This window comes from Primulina eburnea, chromosome 4 (assembly GCF_022965805.1).
Source record: "Primulina eburnea isolate SZY01 chromosome 4, ASM2296580v1, whole genome shotgun sequence".
Taxonomy (NCBI): Eukaryota; Viridiplantae; Streptophyta; class Magnoliopsida; order Lamiales; family Gesneriaceae; genus Primulina; species Primulina eburnea.
In genome coordinates this window covers 21,336,898-21,358,043 of record NC_133104.1, presented here as the reverse complement: position 1 = coordinate 21,358,043, position 21,146 = coordinate 21,336,898, and the positions used below count along the sequence as shown (strand labels likewise).

The window sequence follows — 21,146 nt, the reverse complement described above, 5'->3', positions numbered from 1 at the left end:
TTAAGAATGAAGTATTAAAACTATTAGACGCTGGAATTATCTATCCAATCTCAGATAGTAAATGGGTAAGTCCAACACAAGTAGTACCTAAAAAGTCAGGCATCGCTGTTATAAAAAATGAAAAAGGAGAGTTATTACAAACTAGGATTCCATCTAGTTGGCGTATGTGTATTGATTATAGAAAATTAAATGATGCAACTAGAAAAAATCATTTCCCACTACCATTTTTAGATCAAATTCTAGAAAAAGTAGTAGGAAATTCTTATTACTGTTTTCTTGATGGGTATTCGTGGTATTATCAAATACCTATATCATTAGAAGATCAAGAAAAAACTACTTTTACTTGTCCTTTCGGAACTTTTGCATTTAAAAGAATGCCATTTGGTTTATGTAATGCTCCGGCTACTTTTCAAAGATGCATGTTAAGTATTTTCAGTGATATGATTGAAGAATATGTAGAAGTTTTTATGGATGATATAACTGTTTTTGGAAACTCATTTGAAAATTGTCTTAAAAATCTAGAAGAAGTATTAAAAAGATGTGAAGAAAAAAATCTTGTTTTAAATTGGGAAAAATGTCATTATATGGTTAAATCTGGGATTGTCTTAGGACATGTGATATCTGAAAAAGGAATTGAAGTTGATAAAGCCAAAGTTGATGTTATTTCTAATTTAACATCACCAAAAACAGTCAAAGAAGTTCGATCATTTTTGGGTCATGCAGGATTTTATAGAAGGTTTATAAAAAATTTCAGCATAATATCTAAACCAATGTCAAATCTTTTAACAAAAGATACACAATTCGAATGGACTCAAAAATGTGAAAATGATTTTAAAAAAATAATAATCTTTTAATTACATCACCTATTTTACAACCTCCAGATTGGTCTTTACCATTTGGATTAATGTGTGATGCAAGTGATTATGCTATAGGAGCTGTGTTAGGACAAAGAAAAGAAGGAAAACCTTATGCAATCTATTATGCTAGTAGAACCTTAAATAGTGCCCAAATAAATTATTCAACTACTGAAAAAGAATTACTTTCAGTAGTATTTGCATTAGATAAGTTTCGATCTTATTTAATTGGTTCTACTACTATTGTTTACACCGATCATTCTGCCATAAAATATTTATCAAATAAACAAGATGCTAAGCCAAGATTAATACGGTGGATTTTATTGTTACAAGAATTTGATATTATAATTAAAGATAAAAAAGGAAAAGAAAATGTTGTAGCCGATCATTTATCTAGAATAATGACTGAATCATCTCATAATGAAATACCAATAAATGAAAATTTTCCAGATGATCAGTTGTTTTATGCTACTATTATGCCATGGTTTGCTAACATTGTAAATTTTCTTGTGACAAATAAAATGCCTTCTCATTGGAATTCACAGGATAAGAATAAATTCTTGATAGAAGTTAAAAAATTTTATTGGGATGATCCTTACTTATTTAAGTATTGTCCTGACCAAAATTTTCGACGATGCATACCCGACAATGAAGTAAGTAATGTTATTAAATTTTGTCATTCTGAAGCATGTGGAGGTCATTTTTCATCCAATAAAACAGCTACAAAAATCTTACAATGTGGATTTTATTGGCCGTCTTTATTCAAAGATACGCATTTATTTTGCAAATCTTGTGAAAATTGTCAGAAGATGGGATCAATTTCAAAACGAAACATGATGCCTTTAAATCCAATCATAATTATTGAAATATTTGATAGTTGGGGGATAGATTTTATGGGTTCATTTCCATTATCTTTTGGATATACGTACATTTTAGTCGCTGTTGATTATGTTTCAAAATGGATTGAAGCGATTGCATGTAGAACTAATGATCATAACGTTGTTATAAAATTTTTAAAAGAAAATATTTTTAGTCGATTTGGAATACCTAGGGCAATAATTAGTGATGGGGGAAGTCATTTTATAAATAAATCATTTTCTTCTTTATTAAGAAAATATGGCATTACACATAAAGTTTCTACCCCATATCACCCTCAAAGTAATGGTCAAGTTGAACTTGCAAATAGAGAAATAAAACAAATTTTAGAAAAAACAGTTAATCCAAATCGAAAAGATTGGTCTTTAAGATTAACTGATGCATTATGGGCATATAGAACTGCATTTAAAACATCATTAGGGATGTCACCATATAGGTTAGTTTTTGGCAAGCATTGTCATTTACCGGTTGAACTTAAACATAAAGCTTATTGGGCAATTAAAGCATTTAATATTAATTTAGATGATGTATCTAAATTAAGAAAATTGCAAATAAATGAACTTGAAGAATTAAGAAATGATGCATATGAAAATTCAAAGATTTATAAAGATAAAACAAAAGCCTTTCATGATAAAAATATTATGAGAAAGTCATTTGTAATTGGACAAAAAGTTTTACTTTATAATTCTCGTTTGCATTTATTTCCAGGTAAACTAAGATCGAGGTGGTCAGGACCATTTATAGTCAAATTTGTTTATCCTCATGGTGCTGTTGATATTGAAAATCCCAAAAATAGTTATGTGTTTAAAGTTAATGGGAAAAGACTTAAGCCTTTTATAGAAAATGAAATTCTTAATGGTGAGTTTATGCCTTTATATGATCCACAATAGTTGTTGATATTTTCATTTTGTTTTTGCAGATTCTAGTTCATTTCCCGGTTAAGTGGCGGATAACGGTACTCCGTGACTGTCTAAGTCGGTTTCTTCAGTTTTTCCAAAATAATTGAAATATATATATATATATATAATAATAATAATAATAATAATAATAATAATAATAATATGGATGCGTGTATCATGAATCTTCGTAAATATTTTGCTTGTTTACCTGATAATGCGTTGAAGAAAATTTATAAAGCTAGATGTGAGCGGCTAAGGTTGATGATGTCATATGGCATACCGAGTGATGTCCATTTGATAATTGAAGCAAAAGTCCGATTGGTTGGGGAAGCAAGTGAAATAATAATAAAACATATGTCAGGATTTGGTAAAAGAACATATGCTAAAAAGCGAAGAGCTAAACGTATAGGTGGATGTTATAAATGTGCAAGGTGGACTTGTAATGGGAAATACAAAAATGTTGGAATGACGTCAATGAAAGGGAAGATAAAATTTTATTCATTAAGAATGGTCTGAGTAAAGAGTCTTTGGATAATTTTCTAGAGGTTCTTGATACGCATTCTAGTGGATACGTGCAAAATGAACTTCTTAAACTATGGTGGCAATTTCAACATGAGGAATATCAATATGGACGGTGGAATCAGCTTTACAAAGATCCTACTGTAGTAACGCATGTCTATTTAGATAAGTAAATATATATATATATATATATATATATATATATATATATATATATATATATATATATATATATAATCTCGTCTTGGGAATCTGACGTTAAAAGACCCTGTTTGCCAATTTATAAGAAAATTGGATGGGAAGCATATCCTCGACTCATAGAAGGCGTTGAAGCCGTTACTGAACGTAAAATCAGAGGAAGATGTGAGCCACAATCACAACTACGCTTTATATATTTGTTTTAATTTTGTCATTTTTATTTTCTTTTAATAATAATAATTTCCTGTTCAAATATTGACTTTTGGCATGTTACGCTTATAAATTCATATGCTGTGATCTAACAATTACAGAAAACATATTTCTCAACATGTCAACGTCCACGGTAAGTAAAATCAAAAATATTTGTGTATTTTGTGGATCTAGTGCATGAAAAGATTCAATTTATGAAGAAGTAGCAGAAAAGCTTGGAATAGCACTTGCTAAAAACAAGATTCATTTGGTATATGGTGGTGGTGAAGTTGGCCTCATGGGAAAAGTTGCAAAAGCTGCGCATGCAGGTGGAAGTGAAGTCTTAGGCATTATTCCGATTACTTTAGCCAATCTTACAGGACCAACAATAGGAGAAGAAATGAAAGTGGACAACATGTATGAAAGAATTACTCAAATGATTGAACATTCAGATGCTTTCATTGCTTTACCAGGAGGTTTCGGTACTTTGGAAGAAATATTTCATACTGTTTGTTGGGCACAATTAAATATCCACAATAAGCCAATTGGTTTGTTAAATGTTAACAATTATTATGATAAATTGTTATCGTTTCTTGATGATGTTGTGGATCAGGGATTTATTTCATTAGCTTCGCAAAGGATGTTACTTTCTGCTACAAGTGAAGGTGAACTTATTGATTTACTGCAAGGATTTAGTCATGAACCAGATCCATTCTTATCTCAACTTAATTGGCCAACATCCAAGAGTAAGAAAAGAAAATTCATGTGATGCTAAACTTGCGATTCAACGGTATGTTTTTAATGTTTTTTTTTTTTTAAGGTATGAATAATTTCTTCTTCTTCTTCTTCTTCTTCTTCTGTTTAATTTTTTTTATATAAAAATAAAAATATGTAGTAATAATAATAATACGTTTTAGTTCAATGTCGAGTAAGGTGTCAGTAAAATGCACCTGAGACGCATTAGTTAATAATTATCGGAAAATCACAATACACTAGATTTTAATATTCATTATATTCAAATTACAGACTACAAGAAAAATTAGTTTTCATATGTACCAATTTATATACATATATATTTTGATCAATTAATATAAAATATATAATAGATGTGTTTATTTATTTACATATATGTATATATTTGTGTGTGTGTTTTCAAATAAATAATTTCTAAAATTTTTATAAGAATATAGTTAAAAGATATGATTTGTATGGTTGTTAACATGTATAATTGAAAGAATTTTTTGTAAAAGTATAATATATACTCACACATCTTTTGTGAGTAAGTGGTGAGAAATGAGAAAACAATTAATAAACTTTTATTGATTATTAAAAAATGGTTAATTACAAGAATATAATTCCCCTAAAAAAAATATTTATTGAAAAAAAAAGAAAGAAAAGATGTAAATAAATAACGGACTGCAAAATACTTTATTCATTGTAATATTTGTTTTTTTTCAAGATTTGATTGATGTACTATCAATGTGTTCTTAATAAAAAAAAAAAACAAAAACAAAAACAAACAAAAAGATTTGTTTGTGCTAGATAAGTTTCAAAGATAGTCGAATGTATCTGTTATATAAATGTTTATATATATATATATATATATATATATATATATTTATATATATATATATATAGATATTTTTGGTAAAATGTTTGGGAAAAAAAAAGTTTATGTTATTGTAAAATTTTGCAGTCACATTATTAAAAAAAATATAAAAAAAAAGATAAAAAAAAAAGATAAAAAAAAGAAAAGAAAGGGGATTTTATTCTTTGTAAATTTTCCTATTTTGTTTTCAATATTAGTTTATTTAATTGTCTGCTTTAATACTTAGTCTTTTTCAATGAGAGTTAATATTCATTCCAACTCCATGAGTGAAAACTAGCTATTCATAAAATATTTTGACCTGAAAGAATATTTCAATATTTATCCAAATGAGGTGAATCAAGTGGCCAAACTCATCTACACAAAATTCCCCACATGTTTGTGGCCTTAATCAGAGTCAAAGCGGTGAGAAAAGTCGTGGAACAAGGCATTGAAAAAAGGGACATGGAATTGGAGTTGAGGAGACAAAGAATACTATTACAACTACATGGCATTAATAGAATTTTTGACCCTTTCTCTCATTTGGCCTATAAATAGAGGCCTTGTGCTAGCTTGAAAATCATTCTATTTCATTGTAAAATATAGTGTGAGTGTGTGTCAAAGTTTTAAGTTCCAATATATTTTCTTTCATGTTCTCAACTATGAGTGATATTTTAGTATTGATCAAAAGTAAACTTATGGCAAGCTAAATCTATTATGTCAAGGTGAAGAGGATGCATTCTTGGTGAAGTAAGATTGTTTATATTTTGTATATTCTTTCTTTATTTCTTTTCATTTAGCTAACTTATTTTTATTGTAGGTATAAAAATGAATTATTTGTTGTTATTAATTTACATCAAATGCTTGATACCATTAAAGTGGTTATCTTGATTTGTTGTTTAATTTTGATACAATAAATATTTCATCACTTATTATTATATATATAGATATATATATATATATATATATATATATATATATATATATTTATATAATAATATCATAATATTTCATTTAGACGATAGCGTGGCTCTGCCGGTTGTTTTAAATGAAATATTATGATTTAATACTAACATCTAACAATCTAACATTTACTTTATCGCAACTAACTTTTATTTTTCGCATCTAACTTTTACTTTCTCGCAACTAACTTTTATTTTTCCGCAACTAACATTTACTTTATCGCAACTAACTTTTACTTTACTGCAATTAACTTATTAAATCAATATATTTCATTTAGGCAATAGCGTGGCTCTGCCGGTTGTTCTAAATGAAATATAATGATTTAATCTAACATTTACTTTATCGCAACTAACTTTTACTTTACTGCAATTAACTTATTAAATCAATATATTTCATTTAGGCAATAGCGTGGCTCTGCCGGTTGTCCTAAATGAAATATAATGATTTAATCTAACATTTATTATGCAATTATTTATTTATATAGTTATAATATAATCATAGGTACCATATATAAAATATCGGTTAATTCGGTATTTTCTATAGTGGGAACTATATTATATTATGTATGTGTTTAATTTTCTTGGAACCATTATTTATGGTGGTTTCTTTTGTTTTACTTTTAGTTAAACAATATTATATAAACCAAGAATAAATCCTCAAGCCTTGACAATATTTATAATTTGTAAACTTCAGTCTTGCATTTGGTAATCTATAAATTAATAAATTTAAACTCAAAATAACCTCTCTGTGGATCGATCTCGTACTTACGAAATATATTACTTGCAGACAACCTACACTTGGGTGAATTATTATTTAAGTAGTAGCAAAAATCTCACACTTTTCGCCATACAAATAATGTCTCCAAATCTCCAAGGCGAAAACAACAGCTGCTAGCTCCAAATCATGCGTCGGATAATTCTTCTCATAGTCTTTCAACTGGCGAGAAGCATAGGCGATAACCTTACCTCGCTGCATCAGTACTGCACCAAGACCCTTCTTCGATGCATCGGTATACACAACAAAATCCTCTGAACCACTGGGCAATGAAAGAATAGGAGCTGTCGTCAACTTATCCTTCAACTCTTGGAATGAACTTTGGCAATCATTGGACCACTCGAACTTCACAGTCTTCCTCATCAGATTGGTTAATGGCAGGGCAATCTTAGAGAAATCTGAGATGAAACGACGATAATAACCTGCCAACCCAAGAAAACTGCGTACCTCTGGTACAGTAGTAGGAATAGGCCACTTCTGAATCACCTCTATCTTTGCTGGATCAACAGCTATACCATCCTTCGAAACAACATGGCCTAGAAAAGAAATCTGCTCCAACCAGAACTCGCACTTCTTCAGCTTAGCAAACAGTCTCCTCTCTCTCAACAATTGAAGAACCACTCTAAGATGCTCTGCATGAAGCTCTCTGGTCTTGGAATAGATCAATATTTCGTCGATGAAAACAATGTCGAAGCTATCCAAAAACGGCTTGAACACACGGTTCATCAGATCCATGAAGACCGAAGGAGCATTGGTCAGACCAAAAGACATCACAAGAAACTCATAGTGACCATACCTGGTCCGGAACGCTGTCTTAGGGATATCACACTCCCTAACCTTCAACTGACAGTAGCCAGACCGAAGATCAATATTTGAAAATACAGTAGCACCTTGCAGCTGATCAAACAAATCATCTATCCGTGGCAACGGATACTTGTTCTTGATAGTCACTTTGTTGAGCTCCCTATAGTCGATACACAGCCGCAACGACCCATCTTTCTTCTTGACAAAAAGAACCGGAGCTCCCCAAGGCGGAGAACTCGGTCGAATAAAACCCTTGTCTAAAAGATCCTGCAACTGCGTCTTCAACTCCTTCATCTCGGTAGGAGCCATCCTATACGGAGCCTTAGAAATAGGAACCGCACCTGGAGCTAGAACAATCACAAACTCAACATCCCTATCCGGCGGCAAACCCGGCACATCATCCTCAAACACATCAGCAAACTCCCTCACAACATCGATATCATCTTTATTCAACTTAATCATTCTATCCACATCCATAATAGTAGCCAGAAATACATCACAAACTCTACACATCAACTTCTCAGCTTCAAGACAAGAAATAAAAGGAAGGACCAGCGAAGTACCTGCACTGGCGAGCATACCTTCCCTATTGCCAGCATCTGCAAAAGTTACCGTCTTAGCAACGCAATCAATCACTGGACGATAGGTCGATAGCCAATCCATGCCAAGTATAACATCAAATGCAACCATAGGGATAACAATCAAATCAGCAAAGACCACTCGCTCAACAATACGAACAGAGCACGCATACACAATCGACATCGGGCACAACACATCCCCCGAAGGCAAAACAATATTGAACTGGAGGGGAAGAACAGAAGGAACTATACCCAAAGATCTCAAAAACAATTCAGACATAAAAGAATGAGTAGCACCTATATCAATCAAAGTCGTAGCTACTCTGCCTGAAATTAAAATAGTGCTAGAGATCACAGAAGAATCATGGTTTATACCTTCCTTGGTCATCGTAAAGATGCGACCTTGCACCTTATCCTTGCTCGCTCCCCTTGGACAATCTTTAGCAATGTGGCCGGCAGTGCCACAACGATAACAAATATGAGTGCCAAATCTGCACTCTCCTCGATGATGTCTGCTGCATTTAGGACACAGCGGCTTCTCATGATCAACTGGAACTGGCGGTGGTCTAGGTCTCGATTCCATCTTGCCCTTCCCTTTGAAACGATCCTTGCCTCTCTGATTCGAGCCCTGGCCTCTCTGAGCAATAGCTTGATGCCTCTCCTGCCTCTCTCTGGCGATATCCTTCTCGTCTTGTTCAGCCAACAACGCCTTAGACACGATCTCTTTGAATGTCACGGCCTTGGACATGTTGATATCCCTTCTGATCTCTGCTCTAAGGCCTCGAATGAAATGAACACCTTTATCCTTGTCGTTGGAAGCAATATACGGGGCAAACAGACAGCCCTCCTCGAACTTCAAAATGTATTCATCAACATTCATACCTCCCTGTCGAATCTCCAAGAACTCAGTCACCTTCCTAGCTCGAAGTGCATCTGGGAAATACTTGTCATAGAACAGGTCTGTGAACTCTTGCCACTTCAAAGCTGAAACATCAACACCAACCTTAGTGGCATTCCACCAGATACGTGCAGTATTTACCAACATGAATACTGCACAGCTGATCCTGTCTTTATCCTCATACTGGAGATGGTCGAAGATTGGTTCAAGCGCTTTGATCCACTCGACAGCCACTAACGGATCAGTGCTACCTGCGAATTCCGGTGGATCCATTATCTTAAAAGCAGAAAAGACGGCATCAGTGCCAACTGCCTGAGCTACTTGGCCTCTACCCAGTCCTGTTCCTTTCAATCGAAGCAGCTGCTGAATCTGCTCGCTATGGACTTTGGCCTGCTTTTTAAGCAACTTGCCTAACTCGTCGACAACTCTCGAGGAAGAACTATCCTCACCCTCTGACGCCTTACGCTTAGGAGGCATACTCTACAATGTGCTCACAAAAGACATATCAATAGATAACAATGGATAGATGCAAATAAAACATACCCGGACAGTTGAAAGTAGACGAAGTCATATGCATTGGTCCGAAGAACGGTGCTCTGATACCACTAAATGTGACACCTCGACCCGTTTATAATAAAATACAGCGGAATTTAAAATTTTCTTACAAATAGAAGGAGTTTCAAAATACATTTCCAAATATCATCAAAAGTATCAACATGATCAACTAAATGATACATCAAAATACAAAACATCATTTTAATGATCATGTCCAAAAATATTGCTTGCAAAACAAACTTCTTCCTTCCAATCTTCGTATGCATATGACTCCGGGCCACAATCAACATCCTGGTCCGTCACTTTTATCTGCATCACATGAAATAACTGAAATGAGTATAAAACTCAGCAAGTGGAACTCTTACATAGTATACTCTTTAAAACATGGCTTTGAAAAACATTAAATACCATCAACTCTGAAACATAAATATTATAACAATAGCATAACAATGAGTTGGTATTTCTCTTTACTATGGTGGATTGATATCAATAGTAACTCTGTCTGTGGTGCTCGTATCCCATCGATATAAATCGACAACTCTGAGGGATATAAGCATATGGTCGTTGATCAACTAATTGCATGCAATCTCTAACTATGTATCTATCAATCCATAAAACATTTAAACTCTTTCTTTGGGACATTTCATCAAACACTTTGATATTATTTCTCTTTTATATTCCCTTCTCATAATTGAGACATCAATTGTCTCCACAATATACAACAAAGGTATCAATACATAATAGTGAATCAAATGAAGGGAATAACACAATAAAACCTTTGAAACACAATACATATATAATCATGTGAGCACATGGGATGAAATTCCACTTAGAAACCACTAGAACACCTTGAATCTAACACCTTGGTTGAAATCCTACAACAATAATCCATAAATAACACCATCATCAACTAAATAATCAAGAACCCATGCCAATTAACCCATAAATCCAACATAAACAACAAACCCATATCATCTCTCCTCCAAAACCAAGAAATAACAACACCAAAAGCTTACCTTAGCTTCTTAGAACCAAGAAGAACTTCAATCTCAACTCCAATCACCAACTAAAAGCTTGAATCAAATATAGGAAGTGAAAGGAAATGAGAAAACCCTAGCCTCTAGAGATAAATATCGAAAAGAAGGAAAAAGGAATGAGTAAAGTGAAGTCAACCACCCCAAAAAGCACTTAAAAATCTCAAACATGCGCGACCGCGGGTGCGCTACTCCTTGTACCGCGGGTGCGGTAAGCTCACGGCACTCCACCAAATATTCCGAAATCGACGACCGCGGGTGCGGTCCTGCAATCACCGCGGGTGCGGTGCTACACCGTGGGTGCGGTGTCCTCTACACCGCGGGTGCGGTGTCGCTACGGGAAAAACACCAAAATCCAAGAATTACGACCGCGGGTGCGGTCCTTACACTGAGCGCGGGTGCGGTCTGGTCACGGCCAAGACAAAATCTAAGGCAACCAAAATCGAACCAAAACACTGAAACGACGCAACTACCATCAACTAACAATATCAACCACACCTCAAGACAATAATAACCAACAATACTATGGCCCATAATCACAACTCTTAACATCACAACTAAACTTAAACTTAATCAATAAATCCATAACATACGAAAACTTAAACCGTACCGTTCACCAGGCTCGGCTATTACATTATGCTTCCAGGCAGTTGAAGGTGCATGAGAAGAACTACCATACACATGATTTAGAATTAGCCGCAGTCGTCTTTGCGTTGAAGATTTGGAGACACTACTTGTACAGCGAGAGGTGTCAGATTTTCACTGACCACAAAAGTCTGAAATATTTCTTCACGCAGAAGGAACAAAACATGAGGCAGAGGTGATGGTTGGAGTTGGTGAAAGACTACGACTACGAGATTAGCTACCTTCCAGGAAAGGCTAACGTGGTCGCAGACGCCTTGAGCAGGAAGGTGGCAGTTGTAGCACAGTTGTCTGTGCAGAAACCTCTTCAATCCGAGATCCAGAGGTTTGATTTAGAGGTTTATCGTAAGGACAGAGCTCCTAGACTGTCTAATCTGACAGTCAAGTCCGATTTGCTAGACCGCATCCGTGCAGGTCAGTCTTTAGATGAGCAATTGCAGAAATGGATTCTGAAGGATGAAGCTAAGGGTAGTCTACTGTACACAGTGTCAGATGGTATTGTGAGATACAGGGGTAGAATGTGGGTGCCTAGTGTTGATTCGATCAGACAGGATATTCTGACACAGGCACATGCATCTCCGTATTCTATCCACCCAGGAGGTACCAAGATGTATAAGTGATATGAATCTTGACACGAATAAATAGCAAACACGATTAAAAATAAATCGCACCCTCTATTCAATTACGATATTAAGATCCGTGTGTTTTCCCGATCTTTTGATTCAAGTATTGTGTGATATTCAACTCTAAACTAGCAAGAGTTTAGCAACAAATAAACACGAGGATAAACAATCGAAAACTATACGAACCTTCGAAGAACTTTGCCTACGACAATCCGCACAAGCAACGATCGACAAACGCCACAAAGTTAAAAACTTTGATAAGTTTGATTTGATTTGACAAAGCTTGGCTTTGAAAAGTTGAGAGAAAATTCTCAAAAGTTTTGATAAACTCAAAATAAAATATTTATTGTGTGTAATTTTTCGTCCAACATAGTCAATATATCAAAAGATACCATGCAATCTAGTCTCCCAAAATAATAAAACTCTAGAAAAGGAAACAAATCCGCGCAGAAAACAGAGGACACGGACCCCGTGCAGACGTCCGTAGACGGGTCCGTGTACATACTGTAAAACTCTTCAATCGGGATCAAGCGACACGGACCCCGTGCTCACCTCCGTGTACGGGTCCGTGTAGGCACTGTATTTGCCAACTTCAAAGGGCACGGACCCCGTGCCTGGGTCCGTCTCCAGGTCCGTGGAGCCACTGTAAAAACCCTCCCCAGCTTGTGAAGGACACGGACCCCGCGTGCAGGTCCGTGTACTGGTCCGTCCAGACTCGGTAAGCAACACCAATGTTTGAACGACTTTCCGTTGGCCTCCAAACGTACTCCCATGCATCGCGACCTCTTCAGGCTTACTCATGACTCCTTGTAGCGCCTCCTTGAATCTCTTTAGTCGACCCCTCGTGATTGGTCCCTCCGGCAACTGCAAAGGATCCCATGCTTTCCTTGGGACGTCCACGTTCGCATCATCCTCCCCTTCTTGAAAAGGATTTGTCCTCAAATCTTGCTCATCACCTACATCAAACAACGACAAATCACTAACATTAAATGTAGAACTTACGTTGTACTTACCTGGCAAGTCGAGTTTGTAGGCGTTGTCATTGATCCTCTCAAGTACTTGAAATGGTCCATCGCCCCTAGGTAATAGCTTTGAGCGTCGCTTCTCCGGAAACCTCTCCTTCCTCAAGTGTAGCCACACCCAATCACCCTTCTCGAATACCACCTTCTTTTTCCCCTTGTTAGCTTGCTTGGCATATTGCTCATTCTTCTTCTCAATGTTGGCTTTGGCCTTTTCATGCAACCCCCTAACAAATTCAGCCTTCTTTTTGCCATCCATGTTTAACCTTTCACTCACAGGTAAAGACATCAAATCCAACGGAGTCAAAGGATTAAAACCGTATACAATTTCAAATGGTGAATAGTTAGTAGTAGAATGCACACAACGATTATAAGCAAACTCAACAAATGGCAAGCAATTCTCCCAATTCTTTAAGTTCTTCTTGAGAATAGCACGTAATAAAGTTCCTAACGTCTTATTAACTACCTCGGTTTGACCATCAGTCTGAGGATGACAGGTCGTAGAAAACAGTAATTTAGTGCCAAGTTTAGCCCACAGTGTTTTCCAGAAATAACTTAGGAATTTAACATCACGGTCCGACACAATGGTCCTAGACATGCCATGTAGCCTAACAACTTCTCTAAAGAATAGGTCCGCAATATTAGATGCATCATCAGTCTTGTGACAAGCAATGAAGTGTGCCATTTTAGAAAACCTATCCACAACAACAAATATAGAGTCCCTCCCCTTCTTTGTCCTAGGTAATCCCAAAACAAAGTCCATAGATATATCAACCCAAGGTTCACTAGGGACGGGAAGTGGTGTATATAATCCATGTGGTAGTGTTCTAGACTTAGCTTGTCTACAAGTTACGCACCTCTCACAAATACGCTCAACATCACGTTTCATGTGTGGCCAAAAAAAATGTTCATGCAATGCACTTAAAGTTTTAGCCACCCCAAAGTGTCCCATTAGTCCACCCCCATGTGCCTCCCTAACAAGTAATTCACGAATCGATGACTTGGGAATGCACAATCTATCCTCTCTAAACAAGAAACCTTTATGCAAGTAGAATTTATCATGTGGACCATGCATACAAGTTTCAAACACTTCCTTAAAATCATCATCTAGCACATACAACTCTTTAACAAGTTCAAACCCCAATATTTTAGATTCCAAAGTAGAGAAAAGTACATACCTCCGTGATAGTGCGTCGGCCACTACATTTTCCTTACCTTGCTTATACTTGATCATGTAGGGGAATGTCTCTATGAAGGCCACCCACTTAGCATGCCTCTTGTTCAGCTTTTGTTGCCCCTTAAGGTGCTTAAGAGACTCATGATCCGTGTGAATCACAAACTCTTTAGGCCTCAAGTAGTGCTGCCACGTCTCTAGGGTCCTCACAAGTGCGTAGAACTCCTTATCATACGTGGGATAGTTCAATGCCGCTCCATTGAGCTTCTCACTAAAGTATGCCACCGGCCGCCCTCCTTGCATCAACACTCCACCAATACCTACACCTGATGCATCACATTCAATTTCAAAAGTATTAGTAAAATCAGGTAAGACAAGTAAAGGAGCATTAATCAACTTTTGCGTAATGATATTAAAGGACTTCTCTTGCTCCTCGCCCCAATAGAATGGAACGTTCTTCTTGATCACCGCCGTCATTGGTGCCGCCAATGTGCTAAAATCCTTGACAAACCTCCTATAGAAGCTTGCAAGACCATGAAAGCTTCGGACTTGACCAACAGTAGTAGGCGATGGCCAATCTCGAATAGCACTTACCTTGTCTTCATCCACTTGTATCCCTTGTGAACTCACAACGAAACCAAGAAACACAAGTTTGTTTGTACAAAAATCACACTTCTTTAAGTTAGCATACAAATTTTCAGCCCTTAATGTGATTAGCACAAGTTTCAAGTGTTTAACATGCTCTTCAAGATTCTTGCTATACACTAGGATATCATCAAAGTAAACCACAACAAATTTACCTATATGTGCACGCAAGACATGATTCATTAACCTCATAAAGGTGCTAGGTGCATTAGTTAAACCAAAAGGCATAACCATCCACTCATACTGTAGTAGCCCGAATTCCAAATTGGGTAATTAACGGAGTAATGGTGATTAATCATGATCGGAAGGTCCGAAGATGGTTCGGAAGCACCGAAGCGTTCGGAAGGTCCGAAGTGAGTTCGTTGGATCCGATCATTAGGTGTCAAGAGTTGATCGACACGTGGGAGTTCGGACGTTCCGAAGTGTAGGTTCGGTGGATCCGATCATGAGGTGTCAAGAGCAGCTGGACACGTGCATGTTCGGACGGTCCGAAGTGTATGATCGGAGGATCCGATCATGAGCTGTCAAGAGCCAATGGACACGTAGCGTTCGGACGTTCCGAAGTGTTGTTCGGAGGATCCGAACATGGCCTATAAATAGTGCTCGGATTTCCCATTTGTGACTTGCCATTCCTTGAGATAAGTCTTCTCTTTGAGAGTTTTGGAAGGATTCTAGGGCTAGTTGTTGTTCGAGCGATAGCCAAGAGCTGCCGGGATTGGTAGCATAGCAGCGCCGGAGTTTCGAGGCAATCGACATCAAAGGGCTGTCGACGGACGAAGGTTTGGAATTTTATCAGTATTTATCTCAGGATTATCTAGTTAAGTCTGGTAGATAAGTTTAGTGATGGTTTTCACTTGATGAATAGGCTTGGTTTAGACCTGTTGTCTGGTTGTTCCAGTGAATTAGGATTGCTGTGATAGAGGTACGAAAGTACTATCCGAGATATCCTGGTTGAGTATACATTCTTATATGTGTTGCATGATTATGTGGTGCATTGATATATGTCATATGATACATGCTATTATGTCACGTTTATTACTGCACGTTGCATTTCATGTTGAGCCGTACCTCCTTCGAGATAGCCTTTGCTGTTGAGCTGTATCTCTTTCGAGATAAGCTATATCTTGGGGCCGCTCAGCCCTGTCTTGTGGACGCATGGACACCGAGAGTACACAGTGGCCGACGGGTCGGGAGGGCTTCGGTGGTCCGGGACATTTTAGGTCCACGTCTGTCTTGTAGTGGATGCAGTGACCCAGAGGTTGGACCGCGCGGCACTATCCACTTGGCGCCTCTAGACTGAGCATTGTTGAGATCCTTTTGTGATTCCTGTTTCTTGACTACCCCGGTATCATGATCATAGCATGTGCATTTCATATAGGTCTGTATACTCATACTTTTGTACTGGGCGTTCTTATCGCTCACGTCCTCGGTTTTGTTTATTCTTGGACACCCCATTCCCACGGGGCAGGCCTCAGGTTGGACAGCTCAGGAGGAGCAGGAGGAGGACGTTGAGTAGCTGGTTGGTTTAGTTTATCGGTATTGTTTTGATTCGATTTGGTTGTATTGGATATTTTATTTTGAGTTATTCTAGACTTCGATTGGGTTGTATAACCATTATTTTGTTGACTTTTTCCGCTGTTATCTCTGATTATTGTTAATTAGGTTAATTGCATGCTTAGTTCGTGATTAGTAGGTGATTCTGGAACGGGTCACTACATTTATGGTATCAGAGCATGCATGCGATTTTGGGATATAGATTTCTGTTTTGGGAATTCCGTTGACCAATTTACTAGTTTCCCCATTCTATGTTGTAGCAATGGCTGACCACTTTGGTGATGAGAGTAGTCAGGGAAGTGTAGGTCGTTGGGGTGACCAGGACGATTTGTTAAGCGTCATAAGTTACCGCATGTTTCTCTAGACGTCATTCTTTCTGTTTCTACTCCGATGGGTCATTCGGTTTTAGCCAAGCATCTAGTGATGGGTTGTCCCTTAGATTTTGAGGGTAATGATGTTGTTATTTTCGTTTTGTTCATTCTCTTGCCTTGATTTCGAGGACGAAATCTTTTTTAAGGGGGGGAGAATGTAGTAGCCCGAATTCCAAATTGGGTAATTAACGGAGTAATGGTGATTAATCATGATCGGAAGGTCCGAAGATGGTTCGGAAGCACCGAAGAGTTCGGAAGGTCCGAAGTGAGTTCGTTGGATCCGATCATTAGGTGTCAAGAGTTGATCGACACGTGGGAGTTCGGACGTTCCGAAGTGTAGGTTCGGTGGATCCGATCATGAGGTGTCAAGAGCAGCTGGACACGTGCATGTTCGGACGGTCCGAAGTGTATGATCGGAGGATCCGATCATGAGCTGTCAAGAGCCAATGGACACGTAGCGTTCGGACGTTCCGAAGTGTTGTTCGGAGGATCCGAACATGGCCTATAAATAGTGCTCGGATTTCCCATTTGTGACTTGCCATTCCTTGAGATAAGTCTTCTCTTTGAGAGTTTTGGAAGGATTCTAGGGCTAGTTGTTGTTCGAGCGATAGCCAAGAGCTGCCGGGATTGGTAGCATAGCAGCGCCGGAGTTTCGAGGCAATCGACATCAAAGGGCTGTCGACGGACGAAGGTTTGGAATTTTATCAGTATTTATCTCAGGATTATCTAGTTAAGTCTGGTAGATAAGTTTAGTGATGGTTTTCACTTGATGAATAGGCTTGGTTTAGACCTGTTGTCTGGTTGTTCCAGTGAATTAGGATTGCTGTGATAGAGGTACGAAAGTACTATCCGAGATATCCTGGTTGAGTATACATTCTTATATGTGTTGCATGATTATGTGGTGCATTGATATATGTCATATGATACATGCTATTATGTCACGTTTATTACTGCACGTTGCATTTCATGTTGAGCCGTACCTCCTTCGAGATAGCCTTTGCTGTTGAGCTGTATCTCTTTCGAGATAAGCTATATCTTGGGGCCGCTCAGCCCTGTCTTGTGGACGCATGGACACCGAGAGTACACAGTGGCCGACGGGTCGGGAGGGCTTCGGTGGTCCGGGACATTTTAGGTCCACGTCTGTCTTGTAGTGGATGCAGTGACCCAGAGGTTGGACCGCGCGGCACTATCCACTTGGCGCCTCTAGACTGAGCATTGTTGAGATCCTTTTGTGATTCCTGTTTCTTGACTACCCCGGTATCATGATCATAGCATGTGCATTTCATATAGGTCTGTATACTCATACTTTTGTACTGGGCGTTCTTATCGCTCACGTCCTCGGTTTTGTTTATTCTTGGACACCCCATTCCCACGGGGCAGGCCTCAGGTTGGACAGCTCAGGAGGAGCAGGAGGAGGACGTTGAGTAGCTGGTTGGTTTAGTTTATCGGTATTGTTTTGATTCGATTTGGTTGTATTGGATATTTTATTTTGAGTTATTCTAGACTTCGATTGGGTTGTATAACCATTATTTTGTTGACTTTTTCCGCTGTTATCTCTGATTATTGTTAATTAGGTTAATTGCATGCTTAGTTCGTGATTAGTAGGTGATTCTGGAACGGGTCACTACACATACAACCCATACTTAGTTTTAAAAGCAGTTTTCCACTCATCACCTTCCCTCATCCTAATTTGATGGTAGCCACTTCTTAAGTCAATTTTGCTAAAGATGCAAGATCCATGCAATTCATCTAACATATCATCTAGTCTAGGTATGGGATGCCTATACTTAATGGTTATGTTATTGATTGCCCTACAGTCGACACACATACGCCATGAGCCATCTTTCTTAGGGACTAGCAAAACAGGCACCGCACAAGGTGACATGGACTCACGCACATAACCTTTATCTAATAACTCACTTACCTGCCTTTGCAGCTCCTTAGTCTCCTCCGGATTGCTCCTATAAGCTGGACGGTTCGGCAAGGCACTCCCGGGCACCAAGTCAATTTGGTGCTCAATTCCCTTCAATGGTGGTAAGCCTTGAGGTAGCTCCTCCGGAAATACATCGTCAAATTCCTGCAATAGTGAAACAACAATGCTCGGAAGGGATCCGGCTATATCACTTGTGTTAAGGAGGATCTCCTTGTAAAGAATTAACACAAGTGGCTCATGTGTGTGCAACAAGTGTTTTACCTCACCTTTTTGGGCCATATAAGAATTCTTTTTGGCCTCTTTCCTCTCTTTTTCTTTTCCCTCATTTTCTTTCCTCTCTTTTTTTATTTTTGTGGCTATCTCACTCTTTTGTTCACTCTTTTTTTCAGCCACTTCATGTTTGTTTTCAAATGCCATCTCACTTTTTAGTTCACTCTTTTTTTCGGCCTCATCTCTCTTTTTCTTTTTCAAGTGGTCCTCCAATACTTGCTTTGGGGACAATGGAAGTAGGACAACAGTTTCTTTTTTCAAGACAAACGAGTACTTATTTTTGAACCCATCGTGAGTCACTCGCCTATCAAATTGCCATGGCCTACCCAACAAAATATGACAAGCATGCATAGGTACCATGTCACACAAAACCTCATCCACATACTTCCCAATTGAAAAGGACACTAGAACTTGCCTATTCACTCTCACCTCCGCACAATCGTTCAACCATTGAAGCTTATATGGTTGAGGATGTTTTATTGTAGGCAATCCCAATTTCTCAACCATCTCAATGCTAGCCACATTGGTGCAACTTCCCCCATCTATGATTACATTACACACCTTACCACTCACAAAACATCTAGTGTGAAACAAGTTTTCCCTTTGGTTAATCTCCTCATCTTTGACTTGGGCACTCAGGATTCGCCTAGTCACTAGAGCTTCTCCTACAACCGCCCCATATCCCTCATCGGGATCCTCCAACTCCGGCATATCATCATCACTACCCTCGCCATCCCCCTCACTTTGAGACTCATACTCACCATAATCATTCAAAAACATGACTCTCTTATTAGGACACTCACTAGCAATATGGCCCAACCCTTGACACCTAAAACATCTAACATCTCTAGAGCGATTAGAAGGAGTTTCAGATTTACCTTGGACTCCTTGCTTAGGCGCTTCTTGTTTGGTCTCAAATTTGGGCTTGGCCACCACTTTGTTCTCCTCACGCTTCCCCACATTTGATCTCCAAGAAGATGATGCACCTCCGGTTTGATTGGTGCGGCCAACTCCTCGCCTCTTGAGTTGTTGCTCCACCTTTATGGCCATTTGCACCATCTCGTCTAGTTCTAAGTAGTGCCGAAGCTCCACTTGATCTTGGATCTCCCTGTTCAAACCACAAAGAAAACGAGCCATAGTTGCTTCATTATCCTCCTCAATATTTGCCCTAATCATGAGTACTTCCATCTCCTTATAGTAGTCCTCAACACTCTTCAACCCTTGCCTCAAAGTTTGTAACCTCTTAAACATCTCCCTATAGTAATGGTTAGGCACAAACCTCTTCCTCATTACACTCTTCATCTCATCCCAAGATTCAATAGGTCTCTCATTATACTTTCTTTTAGTGGTCACTAATTGATCCCACCAAATGAGAGCATAGTCTAAGAATTCAACCACCGCCAACCTCACCTTCTTTTGTTCGGAGTAGTGGTGGCATGCAAATACGAACTCTACCCTCTTTTCCCATTCTAGGTACGCCTCCGGGTCAGATTTCCCATGGAATGAAGGGATTTTCATCTTAATGCTACCCATGTGACCATCTTCCCTAGTCTCCTCATACCTACCCCTCATAGCTTCTCTTCTTCCTCTTCCAAATCCTCTATCTCTCCCATTCCTACCCCAATTCTCATTTTGACTCTCATCGCCTCCTCCTAGATCATACTCCTCGTCATCTCTACCCAAATCCCTAGGCTTAGGTTTACCCCCACTAACACTAACCTCAAGTTTATCCAACCTCTCATTCAACGACTCCATTTGGGTTGTCATCATTCTACCAAAATCCCCAAACATCGCATCTAGTTGGGCCTTAGACACCCCCGAATTCGAACTATCTCCTACCCCCCTCTCCATTTAATTTCAAATTTGTACCTGCAAGAAAAGGTTAGTAGAAAAAAATAATCCTCACCCAAATGCTCACGGTCACTCCAAAGAAATTCACTCGTCTTTTCTCACAATTTTTTTTTTGCTCACAACAAATACTCACTATTCACTCCAAAGAAATATCACTCACACTCAAGTAAGGTCACTCAAATTTGAGAGTTTCCTCAAGAGCTTCAAGTTTTGTATTTTGAGTAAATCAAACAATCAAGTTTCAACTTGTGAACAATTGCAACCGACTCACTTGGACTGTGTAAACACGAAATTCGAATATGATATATATATATATATTTTTTTTTTGACTGTGAGAG

The 21,146-nt window shown here is 38.1% G+C and overlaps 2 protein-coding genes across 2 annotated transcripts; one reads left to right on the top strand and one right to left on the bottom strand.

Moving 5' to 3' along the window:
• The first annotated feature begins 61 nt into the window (after positions 1 to 61).
• Positions 62 to 4,578, top strand: LOC140830118 (probable cytokinin riboside 5'-monophosphate phosphoribohydrolase LOG6). The gene is made up of 4 exons (XM_073193401.1): positions 62 to 65; positions 2,439 to 2,588; positions 3,742 to 4,200; positions 4,562 to 4,578. The coding sequence occupies exons 1-4, from the start codon at positions 62 to 64 to the stop codon at positions 4,576 to 4,578; spliced, it is 630 nt and encodes a 209-aa protein (XP_073049502.1).
• A 5,397-nt stretch (positions 4,579 to 9,975) lies between these two features.
• LOC140830117 (uncharacterized) lies at positions 9,976 to 20,517 on the bottom strand. Its single transcript, XM_073193400.1, has 7 exons — positions 19,258 to 20,517; positions 18,585 to 18,831; positions 14,189 to 14,822; positions 13,288 to 14,056; positions 13,005 to 13,140; positions 12,831 to 12,947; positions 9,976 to 10,001 (listed from the first exon to the last, which is right to left on the bottom strand). The coding sequence occupies exons 1-7, from the start codon at positions 20,488 to 20,490 to the stop codon at positions 9,976 to 9,978; spliced, it is 3,162 nt and encodes a 1,053-aa protein (XP_073049501.1). The 5' UTR covers positions 20,491 to 20,517.
• Positions 20,518 to 21,146: the final 629 nt, after the last annotated feature.